This window comes from Bubalus kerabau, chromosome 2 (assembly GCF_029407905.1).
Source record: "Bubalus kerabau isolate K-KA32 ecotype Philippines breed swamp buffalo chromosome 2, PCC_UOA_SB_1v2, whole genome shotgun sequence".
In the NCBI taxonomy this organism is placed as follows: Eukaryota; Metazoa; Chordata; class Mammalia; order Artiodactyla; family Bovidae; genus Bubalus; species Bubalus kerabau.
Genome location: NC_073625.1, coordinates 37900004 through 37916736, shown reverse-complemented (window position 1 = coordinate 37916736; position 16733 = coordinate 37900004). Strand labels below are relative to the sequence as shown.

At 39.2% G+C, this 16733-nt stretch overlaps 2 protein-coding genes across 3 annotated transcripts in view; one reads left to right on the top strand and one right to left on the bottom strand.

Annotated features, from left to right (window-relative positions):
- WDR17 (WD repeat domain 17) overlaps positions 1-3620 on the top strand; it is a 71036-nt gene extending 67416 nt beyond the window's left edge. For both annotated transcript variants that reach the window (XM_055567474.1, XM_055567473.1), the window contains 3 exons: positions 337-435; positions 753-936; positions 3346-3620. In XM_055567474.1, coding sequence (XP_055423449.1) covers positions 337-435; positions 753-936; positions 3346-3465 — 403 coding nt within the window. In that variant the 3' untranslated portion in view covers positions 3466-3620. The remainder of the gene's footprint in view (positions 1-336; positions 436-752; positions 937-3345) is intronic.
- A 1948-nt stretch (positions 3621-5568) lies between these two features.
- SPATA4 (spermatogenesis associated 4) lies at positions 5569-14788 on the bottom strand. Its single transcript, XM_055570173.1, has 8 exons — positions 14463-14788; positions 12376-12505; positions 11888-12006; positions 11559-11779; positions 9350-9466; positions 9071-9191; positions 6983-7002; positions 5569-5793 (listed from the first exon to the last, which is right to left on the bottom strand). The coding sequence occupies exons 1-8, from the start codon at positions 14678-14680 to the stop codon at positions 5681-5683; spliced, it is 1059 nt and encodes a 352-aa protein (XP_055426148.1). The 5' UTR covers positions 14681-14788; the 3' UTR covers positions 5569-5680.
- Between the last annotated feature and the right edge of the window lie 1945 nt (positions 14789-16733).

Below are 16733 nucleotides of genomic sequence, written 5' to 3'. Positions count from 1 at the left end.
GGAGCTGTTGGAAGAATCTCTGATGTCAAGGCACTCGAGGAAAAATCTATGCCAGCAGCATAACCATAAACGGAAAGCAACTTTCAACAATATTAAGATAAAAGGGAATTTCCCTGAGTGTTACTCAGCATTGCTCATCCTATCATCCAGCATTTATTGAATATGTTTGACTTACCAGAGAGTTACACACGGGCGTGCACACATATATTTACATATACACATAGATATGTGAACAACAGTGGTTATATCTAAAATTGCAGTTATTTAAAATTCATTTGCGTTTCTGCTGTCTTCCTCATGGATGTCAGATGTTAATTTCTTTCTGGCATGTTTCAGTCAGCTGTTAAAACGGCGAAAGGTGTCAGTGCCTTTAAAAATTGAACACCTTTCTGAGGAACTGGACGCATGGAGAGCTTGCACACAGATTGTCAACCCGTGAGTGAATATGAAATCTGATATAAAAATTGAATACAGAATGTATTGCTTAATATTGTAGACAGACTTGTAAATTGTTGTCTCATTATTTATTTTGGCAGGAGAATGAATCTTGGGTTGTTTAGCACACACTCAGTAATAATTTATAACACTCTCCTGCCTTTTTCAAGTCCTTCCTTTTACTATAAATTAAATCTAAAGTTAATTTTCCATCACTTACAAAGGACTAAATTATCATTGGGGACTGTTTTTAATCTGAACCTTGACAATCCTGTGATTCTACAAAAATAAAAATGGAATATCTGTTGGAAATACAGATCATCAGAAGACTCTCCATATACACCCCCTTCTGATTCACAAAGACTGGTTTATGCAACTTTACTGAAGAGACTAAAGGAAGAACCACTCAGAGGAATTGTTGGACCAGATTATGTGACTGGGTCGAATCTTCCCAGTCATTCCGATATTCACATCTCTTGTCTTACGGGATTGAAAATCCAGGTACAGCCTAATGTCAAGTGTAAATTATGCATGCCCATCATTTTTGTTTTTTCATTACTTTTTGAAATTAGAACTTAAAATAATCTGAATAAAAGTATAAAGAAACCTGAGGTCCAGTGAGAAAATATTGCCCTTAATAAGCTTTTGTATTTGATATAAGTGGTTTCTCTCTCCTTAAAATAAATCCAGAGACATAGTCATTGTACTTTTTATCATAAAAGCAATTCATAGAACAGATACACTTAGTAACAAATGGCATGTATACTTAGTAACATATGTTTTAAAATACATAGAGATCATTTCCTTAGGGAAATTAAATAAGGGAGACAAAGCAGCAGTCAACACAGTTACAAATTGTTCTCTCAGTAGATTAAATGTAACTTTATAGTCTCCATTGGTATTTTATAAACACAAACAAAGCAATTAAAAACTGAGAGATGTATGATAAATCTATATATTGTGCATATTCTTAAATTGACTTAGTGAACTTCTCAGTCATTCAAAATTACAGGGCTCTATCATGAGGGATGGCTAATTGCCAAGGAATGGCCCCTCGTGTGCAAAGCAACGATGCTGAACAATGCCAGGCCTGCCCGTGTGGCCCAGGGGTGCCATTATCGCCAGAAAATAGAGAAGCTTTCATCATTTCAGAGCCAGGAGCAGTTGTAGGTGTCCCCAAGAAGTAAACAAAGCTGAATCCCCATGAAGTACTACTGGAGACCAGATGGGACCAAAAGAATGCCATCTCCCAGGCATCATCACGCGTCACTAAGTGGATTCTTGTATCTCTAATGTAACGTAGCTAATTACATGTCTGACACCAATGTGCCACATCAGTGGAGAAAGGTGTTTAGGGGGTTAATTTGTCAGATGTCTTGCTACCAATGAAAACTCTAACTGCAGCTTGACTTGACCCTGAAAACTAAGTCTTCAGAACACACCAGTCTATTCCAAACCACAGGCAGGAAACCAAGTAGGACATGTGCTTACTAGCCACTCATGTTCAGAGATTAAGAACCAAAGCAGTAAATTCAGTCATTTATAATTAATAGCAAAACCATCTTGCAGCTTTTAGACTGTATCCTCAGTGCCACTAACCGCCCTGCATGTACCACTTCTACTGCTTGACAGACTTCCTGTTTCTTCCTCCTCTTCAGGGCCTTTTCTCCTTCTGAGACAATCTATCTACTCCACAGGCTGTCTAACCTCTCTGCACCCAAACCCACCTTAAGAAAGGATCTACTAATTATCTGACATACACTTAAGCACAAATGACTAATTCAGGGGGAGTTCTACTCACCTGGGGTATTTTTGTTCCTGCAGAAAATTAATGTGTCCTGGTTAAAACTGAAATTTCAAGTACCTGTGAATAGGAAGCTGTCTACTGCATATAAATGGATTTTTGAATATCGGAAAATAATTTGCTAACAGCAAGCTCTTATCATTTGAAGTGTTAGTGGCTCAGTCATGTCCAACTCTTTGTAACCCCATGGACTGTAGCCTGCCAGGCTCATCCGTCCATGGAATTCACCAGGCAAAGAACACTGGCGTGGGTTGCCATTCCCCTTTTCCAGGAGATCTTCTGAACCAAGGGGTCGAACCCAGGTCTCCCTCATTGCAGGCAGATTCTTTATCATCTGAGCTTCCGGGGAAGCCCCTAATCATTTGAAATCAGAGTCCAAAGCCTGATAACTTTAGAACATAATGAAGAAATTAAGTTTTTATCTCATTTTTGTGTTTCTGAAATCATGCTTTTTCTTCTAGGCCCCGAGAGATACAGATTGAAAGGTTTTTTTGGATTTAGTTCTTCAGAACTACCCTTGATATACAAAATAGCTGATGTAACTAAATTATAGATATGCTTATAAATCACAAAATTGACATGCTTCTATATTATATATACACGTATATAGCAGTGTATTTTTCATCTTCTGGAAAGCAAGTTGAGTTTCTGGTTTAAATAATTTAACCAGCTGTATTGATGTAGGCTGTATGATGTAAAGGGTGAAGTCTATTATTAAGCATGTATGCCTTTATAAATGTTAACTTTGTAGTAATTAATAGATTAACAATATCTTTTGTCATTGACAGCCCTATTGTAATTAAAAGAACTCAGATGATAAAGCCAAATTCCATTTTGAAAAACATCAGGGCATTTAAAAATGTTTCTCTGTTTGGTGGCAATTCAGAAAATCTTGTGTTTCTCTTTAAATTTCCTATCAGCATTGCTTAAATATCACCAGTGGTTTTTTGATGACAGTGATTCTGTGTATGGAAGTTTAAAATTCATTTAAACTTTAAACTTTAATTTTTAATTTTTAAATCTAAACTTTAATTTTTAAATTTAATTAAATTTAAAGTTGCAAATTCATAATCTCATCCTCTCTTCTTGTGACTCCCACTGTGCAGGGTCCTGTATTTTTCCTTGAAGATGGGAAATCCACCATCTCCTTGAATGATGCTCTCATGTGGGCAAAGGTGAACCCATTCTCACCTCTGGGGACTGGAATACGACTCAACCCATTTTGACGGAAGGTTTTTCTCCATGCTTAATTGTTTTTCTTAAGACCTTTCATGGCGTTAGTATTACCTTAACCTCTGTTGTCCAAAGCCAAAGGTCTGGAGGAGGAGAGGGGGATGGAGGGCTCACAGTGGATTTTAATCATTAACTTCAACAAATAAAATATTTATATAATTTAAAGGAAAAATAGGTGTCTGTCTCCTTATAAAATATAATAGCCATATTTGGGAGGAAGGTAATATTAAAATTATGAAGGACTGACAAATATAAAAGAGCATAGAAACTTTTCCTAAGGCATAAATGGTACCAACTATTCTAGTGTTAAAACATTGAAAGGTATAAAATAGTGCAACACCTATAATAGTGCTTGACGTGCTAGTAGATACCTAATGAATATTTGAATGACCGAATATCTCCAAGTCTTGAAATGTAAGGTATATACAGCTGATCTTCAAGTTAACAAGCACCGATACTGTCCTCTACAAAATGCATGGTAAACCGCTAGTTTTAGTTCATATTTAATCAAAGTTTTCAGTTATAAATTTAATATACATCAATCAATGGATATGCAGTCAAAATACTTTTGAGTTTTTTTTTTTAAAAAGAAAACATTCCCAGGTTTTGTAACTGAAACTTAAATGTCCAGTTATAAAAGGAATGAGTTATATAAGCATGAGAAAAATTGAGGGGTAAAAAACAAATGAAGTGAAATATATGTGAAAATTTAAAAGATGTAAATCCTAATTTTGATAATTTAATATTCACAGTCTCTAATCATTTTATATTAACTCTATAATTATAAAAAACATGATTTATCGGAAGTTAGACCATGAATGCTTTTGCAGGAGATTTAACACAGAATCAAGAGAAGAAACTTACTGTTTACCCAAATCGAATTATTTTTTCTGCATGTTTCTCTAGCTGAGTTTCAGAAGACTTGTTTCTAAAAGTCTTTCCTAAGGGACTATATTTTATGGTTTAAAAGATTATTCTCAACATTTTCTAAACTCATTCCCAAGAAGTCATCTATTTTATCAGGACTCTCTTTAAATTTATTTTACTAAATATTATCTGTTCAGAAAGATAAATTTAACCAAGGAAGTCTCTGGATGTCGAAATTCTCATGAAACTGTCTAAGCCTTCAAAAATGCAGAAAAACAAATAGAGTTTTGTTGGAAACTGACAAACATATCATGAGATTCAGCCTTAGTAATACTCATCTTGGAAGTCAAATGATGCTATTAATGAGATAGCATAAAAACATGAATAATTCCACTTAATGAAAATTCCACCTAATGAAAATTTTCCAAATAATGAATTTAAGACTACCAAGAATATAGGAAGTATAATCAGAATATCCAGCTGCTTTTGTTTCCCTTTGATAAAAATATGGGGCTTGGCAGCAAGCAGGAAGGATTTTTCAATCAAACTAAATGGTTTGCTAAACACCAGAATGAGGTTCCAAGTGAAGCATGATTTTCCTTCCAGTATCAACAGGAAAGATACATATTTTTTTTTAAAATTAATAGCTTAAGTAAAGCTATTTCTAGAGGTGGGCAAGATTTTCAGTGGACCAATGTGTAATAGTAATATTCAGAAAAAAATTGTATTGAGCATGACATGTAAATAAATTATATCAAGCAGACTAGTAGTTTAACTCTTTGCTAGTGAGGAAAACATATTACAAAGTAGATTCACATTACCTACAAAAGTTATGAGAAAAAACTCTTACTCGTCAGGGTGAATTAGGTTTAACTGTAACTTTAAACTCATTTTTGCTCATTCTGGACTAATGAAGGGGCTTCCCAGGTGGCTTCTTGGTCAAGAATCTTACTGCCAATGCAGGAGCGTAGGAGATGTGGGTTTAATCGCTGGATCAGGAAGATTCCCTGGAGGAGGAAATGGCAACCCACTCCAATATTCTTACCTGGAGAATCCCAGGGACAGAGGAGCCTGGCAGACTACAGTCCATGGGGTTGCAAAGAGTCAGACATGACTGATGGACTAAGCATTAACATGCATACTAATAAACCAATTTTGTGTTTTCAACAGTACCAGGCAGGCACAGGTGTTGAATAAAGGGTTGTTGAATTTTTAGAAAATACGCTCTTCAGCCCAACTATGGATAAGACACACTTTACTTCTTATTGAAATATATCCAAGTGTAGATGATTGTATCCTATTAGGGTGGCAAGAGGTGGTAAAATCACATCTTCAAAGCCATTAGACAGGTGCTTCTTCGGGTTCCTTTTCCACATTTATGGTAGGCTTCATACTGTCAGAATGTGTTCTGGTTTGCTTCACCTCAATTTCTTTAGGTGTACTGACTCTATTACCTGTATTTGGTGGGATATTTACATAAAATTAAGATCCAGTCTGGTTATTAAATATGTACATAAACATCAATGTTTCTAATGTACCAACCATACACAATAATTAGCAAGAGGCTGGGCACAAGTTAGTCTAAAATCTCAAGTAAACAGAACATTTACAGCATGCATTATAGTAGTTGGAAATACAAAACCGGAATACCAGCACCTCCAGAAGTCATCTGTAGAGCCTAAAAATACCCAGGGGTTATTGGGTGCATCTGATACTGAATATGACTACTATTTTTAAATGTTGCTTCAGAAAGCAGGTGAGGCAACAGTGATTTTAATAGTGATTTTAATAGTGCTTAGGTTTGCAAACACAGAATTCAGAATTAGGTTTCTAGAATTCTGTGCGGAGGCATCCAAGCTAGCCACTCAGACTCTTCAGCTGACTTGGTTCGAATAGGATTGGCCAAGAGATAACTGAGAGACCTGCATTTCCTTGGCCCGTTGTTGTGGTTGATGCTCAATTTAGGTAAACAAAGGAACTTAAGTGTTTAAAAAAAAAAAACACACACACAAAACACCTTTCTTATAATTAATTTTTACCACCCCATCAATATATTAAGAGAAACTTTTCAGATGAACAGCCTGTGATTTCAGTACCATTCAGTGCCAAGTGCCATCTCAGGTGGTAAAATAGGGTTAAATTCCTTCAGTCGAGGGTTGTTGCCTCTGCTCCTGTTAACTTGCCAGTTCTGTTAGCTTATCCAAACTAATCACTCTGCTCTTATCAGAAATGACCGAAACGGCATCCATCTCACAAATGTGGGGAGAAATGACGTAAAGCCTAGGAAAAAGGGCTCTCATCCATATAATTACCAAAGTCAAACCCACACCATTTATTAATTCCTGTTGTGCCTCGGTTGAGAGAGTCCCAGGATCTACAACAGGCTGGAGTGAAGGAGAAGGAGAAAAGCTCGTGCCTCCCCGTCCCGCGCGGCCCGGCCCGTGAGGGCACCCGTCGGCCATCTTGAAAAAGAGAAGACAAGACCGCGGGAACGGAAGGGCATCGGGCCTCATGAGAGCGCAGGTGGGGGACGCGTTACTTACAGCAGTTCGTCCATTGTTAAACACAGAACAGCAAGAGGCCATTGCTACTAGGAGTCCCAATCTGAAATAACGATAGCATACAGTTTTTCGAAAAACTCACCTGTGAGTCTTGAAAGTTTCCTGAAAAGACAACGGAAATGAAGAATACTCTTTAGCAACTCAGATATCAGTAGGCAACTGTCTTTTTTTTTTTTAAGCGTGGCACCTGACATCTGTTTGTTATACAGGCAGAAAGCCTTGCTTTGGCTCATTCCTGCCTTTGCTTTGTCATCCCCAGTCTCCAGTCTGGCCCTTTGAGCTCTATTACAGGGATGGAGGCAGGCAGGTGAACAGAGAGAGGCCGCTGCAATCTCCTCCCTGCCCACCACACCAGCCCGCGGGGTTCCAGCTCCCACCCTGCTGGAACGTTTACTGCAAACATCCCTGATGGAAGGAGCCTGAGGTAGGCTGAAGGGGAGGACGTGTTCTCAGAATCTAAAAGGGAAACTATGAACTGCTCTTTTTTTTTTTTTCCCCTCATAGAAGCATTGGAATTTACTTCTGTTAGATTCTGTGGTGATGTATTTTGAGGCACTGGCTGGCCTAAGGTCTCAATGTTAAAAAAGTGTGCTCTGGGGAACAGTTGTTCTACCAAGCCATAAGTGTTAGTTGCTCTGCTGCTGCTGCTGCTGCTGGTAAGTCACTTCAGTCGTGTCCGACTCTGTGCGATCCCATGGATGGCAGCCCACCAGGCTCCCGGGTCCCTGGGATTCTACAGGCAAGAATACTGGAGTGGGTTGCCGTTTCCTTCTCCAATGCGTGAAACGTGAAAGTGAAGCTGCTCAGTCGTGCCCAACATTTTGTGACCCCCACTGGAATGCAGCCCACCAGGCTCCTCTGTCCAGGAGATTTTCCAGGCAAGGATACTGGAGTGGGTTGCCATTTCCTTCTCCAGGGGATCTTCCCGACCCCAGGGATCAAACCCAGGTCTCCTGCACTGTAGGAAGATTCTTTACCAACCGAGCTATCAAGCCATAACAAAACAAAACTAAGTGATAGTAATGTGTGATCAAATTGTTGTTGTTAAGTTGCTAAGTCGTGTCCGACTCCTTTGTGACCCCACAGACTGTAGCCCACCAGGCTCCTCTGTCCATGGGATTCTCCAGGCAAGAATGCTGGAGTGGGTTGCCATTTCCTTCTTCAAGGGATCTTCCAGACTCAGGGATGGAACCCACATCTCCTGCATTACAGGCAGATTCTTTACTGCTGAACCACCAGGAAAGCCCCATGTGATCAGATAGAGTTTGAAAACACTTCATTCTATACCTTTCCCTTTTAATATTCATAATGCATATTAGCATATGAAAGGTTCTGAGAAGTCATTTAAAAAAAAAAAAACAACAAAGAATCTGTTGACATTGCTTTCCCAGAGCTTATATAAGCAAGGAACTTCCACCCCATCTTGCCCAAGAAATCCCTCTTCACCTCATCTTGCCCAAGAAATCCCTCTTCACACTTTAGGCAGCCTGCTCTGTAGAGAGTCCACAGGATAGTTTCCATCAAGGGCATGACAGTAAATATTATATTTCAAGCTTTGAGTAGGGTTTTCAGATAAAAATGGGACACTGTTAAATCTGAATTTCTGATACATAGTGAATATTTTTTTTAGCAAATGTCCTCAACATGTCTTAAAAAGTATTGGTTGTATTGCCCTCATCTTTTTATTTGCTGAGTCTTGGATCCTACGTTGTGGGCCAGACAGTCTCTGTGGCCAGTACCAGCCTGCTGCTCTAGATAAGAAGCAGCCACAGACAAGGCACAAAGGCACAGGCATGGCTGTGTCCCAGTACAGCTTTACTTATCAACATGGAAACTAGAATTCCATCGCATTTTCTTGTGTCAGGAGATACCGTTTTTCTTTTGATATGTTTCCAACCATTTGAAGATGTAAAAGCCATTCTTCATTTGCAGGCTATACAAAATTGTCAGGCAGAGACTGACTTTAGCCTGTGGTTTGGCTACAGCTTGCTGTGGTATACAGTGCTTTCTGAATTCACAGGATTTAAACTTGTGGCTTTTTGTAAAACAAGTTATTGGAAAGTCCAGGTGTGCAGGTTGTCTGTGTCTGCCTTAGGACTGATTCATCATCCAGCTGCTAGAGAACTAAGTTTTGAGCTCTGCCAATGCGCTTCCCCTGTTTCAGACTCACTTTTTTAAGCAGAAATCAGTATTGGGATGGCTCATATAGAAGAAAGTAGGGGCACCCTGGCTTGGGGGTTTCCCCTGTTTTGACTGTTTCTTAGCTCTTAATGTACTCACACTCGCAGCACCTATAGAAAAACACAGCACGTCAACCCCCTGCACAGTTCTAGACTGAATGCCTAGACCAACATTTTTACTATTTAAAAAATTTTAAATGAACAAAGTAAAAGAAAAACATCAATTTTAACAAGTAAAAAAAAAAAAAAAAAACTTCTAAAAAACTTACAACACACAGGAGCGGCTCTTTCCTTTGAAACAACTGAATTGCTCTTGTTCCCAGAGGCTTTGGCAGGACGATGATCGAGAGTAGATTCTCCCACTGTTGGTTTGACTGCAAACCATTCTATAAAATACAAACACAACATTTTTTCTTAAAAATTCATTATGACTATTGTCAAAATATGACACTACAATTTTCATTTAAGCAGATCATTTAGACATCAAGGATTCCCTGGTAGCTCAAACGGTAAAGTCTGCCTGCAATACGGGAGATCCGGGTTTGATCCCTGCATTGGGAAAATCCCCTGGAGAAGGAAATGGCCACTCACCCCAGTATTCTCGCATGGAAAATCCCATGGACGGAGGAGCCTGGCAGGCTACAGTCCATGGGGTTGCAGAGAGTCAAGACATGACTGAGTGACTTCACTTTCACTTTTGTATCATATTCCTGAGAGTGGTGTGAATACATAGGTTAATAGCCCTCTCCACCATGGTTCACATCTCTGATGCATGGAATTGTTGCTTCAAAAAAGTTACTTTAAAGACAGTATCCCTGTGTTCCTATTAGTCTTTTGATAAGCTTTTATTCAATAATAATATACATACAGAAAAATGAACAAATCATATTGTTACAGTTTGATGAATTTTCAAAGTGAATACATACCTGGGTTGCCATCACCTTGATCCAGAAACAGTACCAGCACCCCTGAACCCCCTCATGTCTCTCTCTTGTTGTTGTTTAGTCACTAAGTCATGTCTGACCCTTTGTGACCCCATGGACTGTAACCTGCCAAGCTCCTCTGTCCACGGGATTTCTTAGGCAAGAATACTGGAGTGGGTGGCCACTTACTTCTTCCAGGGGATCTTCTGGACCCAGGGATCAAACCCTTGTTGGCAGGCAGATTCTTTACCACTGAGCCACCAGGGAAGCTCCAGAACTCTAAAAAGAAAACTGTCTTGACATCTATCATAGGTTAGCTTTACATGTTTTTATATTTCATATAGGTAAAATCATATAGTATCTTTCATTTTGCAGTTATTTTTGTACTATAAAAATGGTGACAAAATTATTTTCCATGTTTCTATGTTTCTTACTAATTCTGTCAACTGCAGCACTTGGGCATCAATTTCACTGTGCTTCCAAAGACCACTTACTCCTCTTAGCTCACCCTCATGGAGGCTAGAAGATGTGTGTGAGGTCATTTCTACTCATCAGCTGTGCCCTATGTCCGCTAAATGTTCTGGACAGTAACATTGCACAGAACTGTTACAATCACTTTGGCTGCTTAAAATCAGCAGTCTCAAAAATCAACACTGATGATAAAAGAATTCTGTTCAATAATCTGAAGGGTTGAGGTGTCCATAGCTAAAGAGAAATTGTGTTCCAAAGCAAACAGGGATGCAGGTCAGCTTTGCACTAAAATGGACTTTTAAATTGAAGATTAAATGGAATGGATGTGTTTCAATCCAGAAATTCCTACTAGAACCAATAAGTAGAACTAATAGTGAGACAGATTAAATATAAGCAAATATTAGGGACAAAAAATGATGCTTGATTTTGTGGTGTTAAAAAAATAACTTGACAAAACTAAAATGCTGAACAACAAAAGAACTTAAGTGGGGGGACTTCCCTGGCAGTCCAGTGGTTAAGAATCTGCCCTTCTGTTACAGGGAGCACGGATGCAATCCCTGGTAGAGGAATTAAGATCCTGCATGTCTGTGCGGTATAGCCAAAAATAAATAAATAAAAATAAAAGGGAGAAATAGTATCAACTTTAAAAAAAATAGAGAACTTAAATGGGACAGGGGGCTGGCAGGGAGTGGGTAGTGTTCTAAGGCCCTTACAGTTTGAGGAAGAGAATAAATATATTACATTTAGACTAAGATAAATATGCATGTTAAAATTTCTATGGTAGCACTATAAAGAGTAGAAATTTATAATTTTCCAAATTAGTAGCAGGGTCTTTGGAAAAAAGTTCAGTGCTAAAGAAGAAAAAAATAGGTAAGACAAAAAATAAGAAATAGAACACATTAAAAGCACAAAATAATATGATAGATATGAATGCATATATGATTGAATTAATAAAAGTCACAGCAGATGAAATTACAACAGTCCATGAATCGCGTACAGTGGCAGGCTTTGCTTTCACTTATGCTCAAGTAGAGCCTCGTTAAGCTTGGAAGAACCCAGTTGACTATTTCCAAGAAAAACTTACTTGGATTCAGTTTTCTGCTCAATTTCCTTTGCAACATTTGTAAAAGGAAGAGGAACTCTACTTTAAGTTCATTGTTAAGTTTGTTGGGATTGCCTATTAGTTCTGATAGCCTAATGTTATCTTTAATAGACTTTGAAGCTGTCGACCTAGGGACCAGGGGCAACTGCATCTGGTAACTGTAGTCTGTGAAATTCACGAGGTCTTCCTGGATACTTTTAATTCTGGAAAAAAAATAAAATACTGTTGACAAATACCATTTTAGTAATAAGATTTATATTAACAAATGTTTCATATTAAATTATATTACTAGAAAATTCCAGATAACTCACTCTCTATGTGTTAACAAGGTGTACACCTCCTGTATCAGTATTTCAGGTACTCCGGCTTTACAGTGAATTGTTCCATGGATTAGTTCTTTAGGTAATTTAAGTTTTTTCCTTGCCAGGAACTTTAATAGTAGAAAGAGAATACTTTCATCATAAGAAGTTCTATAAAAGTCTCCAATTACTGTGAATTCACTCTAGTCTCCCTTTAATCCTCAACTAATAGTTTGAGGTTTAATGTGATAATTATTAAAAAATATTATTACTCAGCAAGAAAATCAACTATTATATCCCACTCCAATTTGAAATGAGTATGCCAAGTTTCATAGGTGACTCATGACATAAACCTTAGTAACCTTTTCAATACAAGGAAACAAGCTGCCAACCCAGCACATGGCCACACACGCCATATACAGAGAAATCCAAGATCTTGGGAATACACCTCTTCAAACAAACTTCTCAACAGTTAAAAATGTCAGTGATTGCTAATTTACCTTTTCCAACTGTGCCCAGTTATCCAACTTGACTTTTAAAGAAGTTCCATTTTTAAAGGATGACAATTTAAGGTCCCAGGGGTAATAGGTAGTAAATATTTCTGCTATCAGGAAGCCATTTGAAAAATCCCTGTTCCATAGCGATAAGGAAATGAAATTAAGTGCAGTTACTTATACAATTTGTATTTATAGTTAATTCAGTTCAGTTCAGTCGTGTCCGACTCTTTGCGACCCCATGAATCGCAGCACGCCAGGCTTCCCTGTCCATCACCAACCCCCAGAGTTCACTCAGACTCACGTCCATCGAGTCAGTGATGCCAACCAGCCATCTCATTCTCTGTCGTCCCCTTCTCCTCCTGCCCTCAATCCCTCCCAGCATCAGAGTTTTTTCCAATGAGTCAACTCTTTGCATGAGGTGGCCAAAGTACTGGAGTTTCAGCTTTAGCATCATTCCCTCCAAAGAACACCCAGGGCTGATCTCCTTCAGAATGGACTGGTTGGATCTCCTTGCAGTCCAAGGGACTCTCAAGAGTCTTATCCCACACCACAAAGTTCAAAAGCATCAATTCTTCAGCACTCAGCTTTCTCCACAGTCCAACTCTTGCATCCATACATGACTACTGGAAAAACCATAGCCTTGACTAGATGGACCTTTGTTACACCACTTAAATATTCTATACTGACAGCAGCTAACTTATGGAGCTTTCTTGGATCACTGCTCTAAGGAAGCCTGCTATGGAATAGCATTTGGGTAATGCTATTTGACACACCAAAGCCCGTGGCATTCCTTTTATGAAGCCAAAACTATTATTTTGTATTGAATATGCATTTTAACAAGATCCCCATGTGATACCTGAATCCACTGAAAAGTTCAGGCATCTTTCTTAAGGAAAACTGAAATTAATAAGCCAGAGTCATTGCCTACAAAGTCATTATTTTTCTGGAATTTAGTTTGCATTCCCAGAAAAAATATTAACTGCCAGTTATGTTCAGTAAATGAAATTAAAAGATGCTTGCTTCTTGAAAGAAAAGCTGTGACAAATGTAGATAGCATTCTTTGTTAAAAAGCAGAGACCTCATTGTGACAAAAGTCTGTAGAGTCAAAGCCATGTTTTTTCCAGTAGTCATGTACAGCTGTGAGAGTTGGACCATAAAGAAGGCTCAGTGCCAAAAAAATTGATGCTTCGAACTGTGGTGCTGGAGAGGACTCTTGAGAGTCCCTTGGACTGCAAGGAGATCAAACCAGTCCATCCTAAAGGAAATCAACTCTGAATATTCATTGAAAGGACTGATGCTGAAGATGAAGCTCCACTTCTTTGGCCACCTGATGCAGAGAGCCAACTCATTGGAAGAGACCCTGCTGCTGCAAAAGATTAAGGGCAAGAGGAGATGAGGACAACAGAGGATGAGGTAATTGGATAACATAACCAATCAGTAGACATGAGTTTGAGCAAACTCCAGGAGCTAGAGAAGGACAGGGAAGTCTGGAACACTGCACCCCATGGGGTGGCAAAGAGTCAGACATGACTTAGCGACTGAACAGCAGTGTTCAGTGAGGCTGCAGTTAGACAGCAACTTTTTTCAGTCCCTGATAACTCTCAAACTAGATGTAATATCTAACAGAAAGTAAACTGATCCTCACTAATATAAATGTCCAATGTCCCTGGAGAAAGAGCCTGGACTTTTTTTTTTTTTTTTTTTTGAGTTACCAAAGTATTCTCTGTTGGCTTAAGTCTAAGTAATGACTGACTGATTGAAATGCTCCATCCTATTTTTTTAGGTCATCTCCCTAAGAGAGCAAGGAGTGTGTGAGTGTGTGTGTGTGTGTGTGTATGAATGTATGAGTATGTGTGTATGTGTGTGTATGTAAGTGTGTGTGTATGTGAGTGTGTATGTGAGTGTGTATGTGAGTGTGAGTGTGTGTATATGAATTTATGAGTGTGTGTGCATGTGTGTGTGTGTGTGTGTGTGGTGAGTAGGCGGGGACGGGGGCAGTCCCTGGAAAGAGCCCCTGAGCGGATCCCGGGCCTGCTCTGCTGGGCCCTCAGCGCCTCTAGGCGTCCGGGGGGCCGGACCTGCTTCAGTACCTGCTGATGTTCCTGGGGAAGAAGGTGAGATCGAGGCTCTGGAGCCAGCGCAGAACCGACCGAGACAGGCGGGAGCTCTTCGGGGGATGAGGATAGACCAGACACTTCTTAGGCTTCTCTCCATTGGGAGCTGCTTGACATGGCAAAACCGACCGTGACTTAGGGCGGGCTGCCGCCGGCTGTGTCAAAAGACCCCTTCTAGGGCCGGCGGCAGCCATGGCGCTTTCTGGGTTTCTATGGCAGCACCGGTAGGGGCGGGGCCTCTGCTGGGGCGGGGCCTAGTGGGGGCGGGGCCTCAGCGCGAACGCCCCGCCTCACGGGTGCTCCAGCTTGGGGTCCTGCTACCCTGGGTTGGTGGACGCGCATCCCGGGTCCCACTGGGAAAGGACTCGGTTCCAGGAGCTTAAACTTTGGACGGAGCTTTCAATCTCCGTTTTACCCTTTAAGAAGTAACCGATTAGAACACTCTCACTCCCATCCGGCTTTCCCTTAGAAACTGACATTTTGAATGTTGTGGTTTCTGTAGTCAATCATTTTGAGGAGGTTGAGGACATTTCAGAAGACAAAGACTGTTTTTGTTTGGAAAATGGAAACAATAGAGATTTTGTTACAAACTTCCAATGGAAAAAAATCTTCAAAATTAAGATGAATAGATGCTTAATGTCTACAAAATTTAATGTACGTATTTCCTTAATTTTACGTTGTGTTCATAAAAATTGCATAATATTGAAGGTAACTTGTAAATTAGATCGTCACACTTCACAAGGATGCCCCAGTGTGCATGATTCATTCATTCATTGGACAAGTATTTATTGAATCCCTACTAGGCCCTGAGCTAGTCGCTTGAGATTTATCAGTGAAAGATATAGATTAAAAAAGGATTGCAGACCAGGCACAATTATAAATTAAATATTTGCACATCAGAATTATTAACATCCTTTAAAAACTTTTACAGTAAAAGATAAAATCAATGTGGTTCATATATACATATTATTATGCAAGATAAATATGGGATAGACTTGAGAGTACAGCAATATTTTACTGAACATGTTTATTAATATAGTAAACCAGTGTGAGTCTGTATATGGTGAAAAAGAAAACCAGAAATGGGGCTATACAAGTGTTTTTTCTTTGCCCAATATGTTTTTCATGGATAATTATTTCATTCAGTGAACTTTTTGAGGAGTTATTGTTCTGTTCTTTGCTGTGTACTAGATCATTACTATTCAATATGCTAGCCACTAGCCCTATGTAGCTGTTCAGATGTAAATATTAACAAATTAAAATAAAATAAAGTGGGTAACACTGGCTGCATTTCAACTGCTCAGAGCCACATGGGACTGGCTAGTGGCCATCACTTGGTACAGCATAGACACCACGCTGTCATTGCAGGAAGTTCCATTGGGTGCTGTGCACTGGCTTATTTATAGAAGGTACAGAGATATAAATATCTGAAAAGCTCTGCCACGGTAAAAATATATGAGTATCAGGGAGGAAGCAAATAATTTGGCCTGAGGGAGTGTAGGAGTCCTCTCAGAGGAGGTGACCTTTGATGTGACTTTTATAAGGCAGTATTTTGAATAGGTAAAGACACAGGCTTTGGAGCACCAGCCCTATCTTTTATTGGTTTTGAGACTTATTATGTGATGAGTTATTTATTTTTATTTGTAAAAGATGGAAGTAAATAGGATATGCCTCACAGGGTTATGTTGGATTAAATCAATAAGTTAAATGAGTGAAAAGCCTGGAACAGTGTGCACACATCATAAGGGCTCAGTACGTTTAAATATTTCTAAGATGATCATGGAAATCTGTGGAATGAAGAGGAAAGGGGACAGCTTCACACGGAGTTACTAATGTGAGCAGAAGCAGATGATACCTATGATAACCTCAGATACGCAGATAACACCACCCTTATGGCACAAAGCGAAGAGGAACTAAAGAGCCTCTTGATGAAAGAGAAAGAGAAGAATAAAACAGCTGGCTTAAAATTCAACATTCAGAAAACGAAGATCATGGCATCCGGTCCCATCACTTTGTGGCAAATAGATGGGGAAACAATGGAAACAGTGAGAGACTATTTTCTTGGGCTCCAAAATCACTGCAGATGATGACTGCAGTCATGAAATTAAAAGATGCTTGCTCCTTGGAAGACAAGTTATAACCAACCTAGATAGCATATTAAAAAGCAGAGACATTACTTTGCCAACAAAAGTCTGTCTAGTCAAAGCTATGGTTTTTCCAGTGGTCATGTATGGATATGAGAGTTGA

Bases quoted from the DNA above. Each gene is read 5' to 3' on its own strand.
- SPATA4 (XM_055570173.1), bottom strand. From the start codon at position 14,680: ATGGCTGCCGCCGGCCCTAGAAGGGGTCTTTTGACACAGCCGGCGGCA. The intron at 12,007-12,375 runs GTAAATTAGCAA...CTACTATTAAAG, and splicing joins ACTGGGCACAGTTGGAAAAG to TTCCTGGCAAGGAAAAAACT. The intron at 9,192-9,349 runs GTAAGTTTTTTA...GTTTTTCTATAG, and splicing joins AAGAGCCGCTCCTGTGTGTT to GTGCTGCGAGTGTGAGTACA.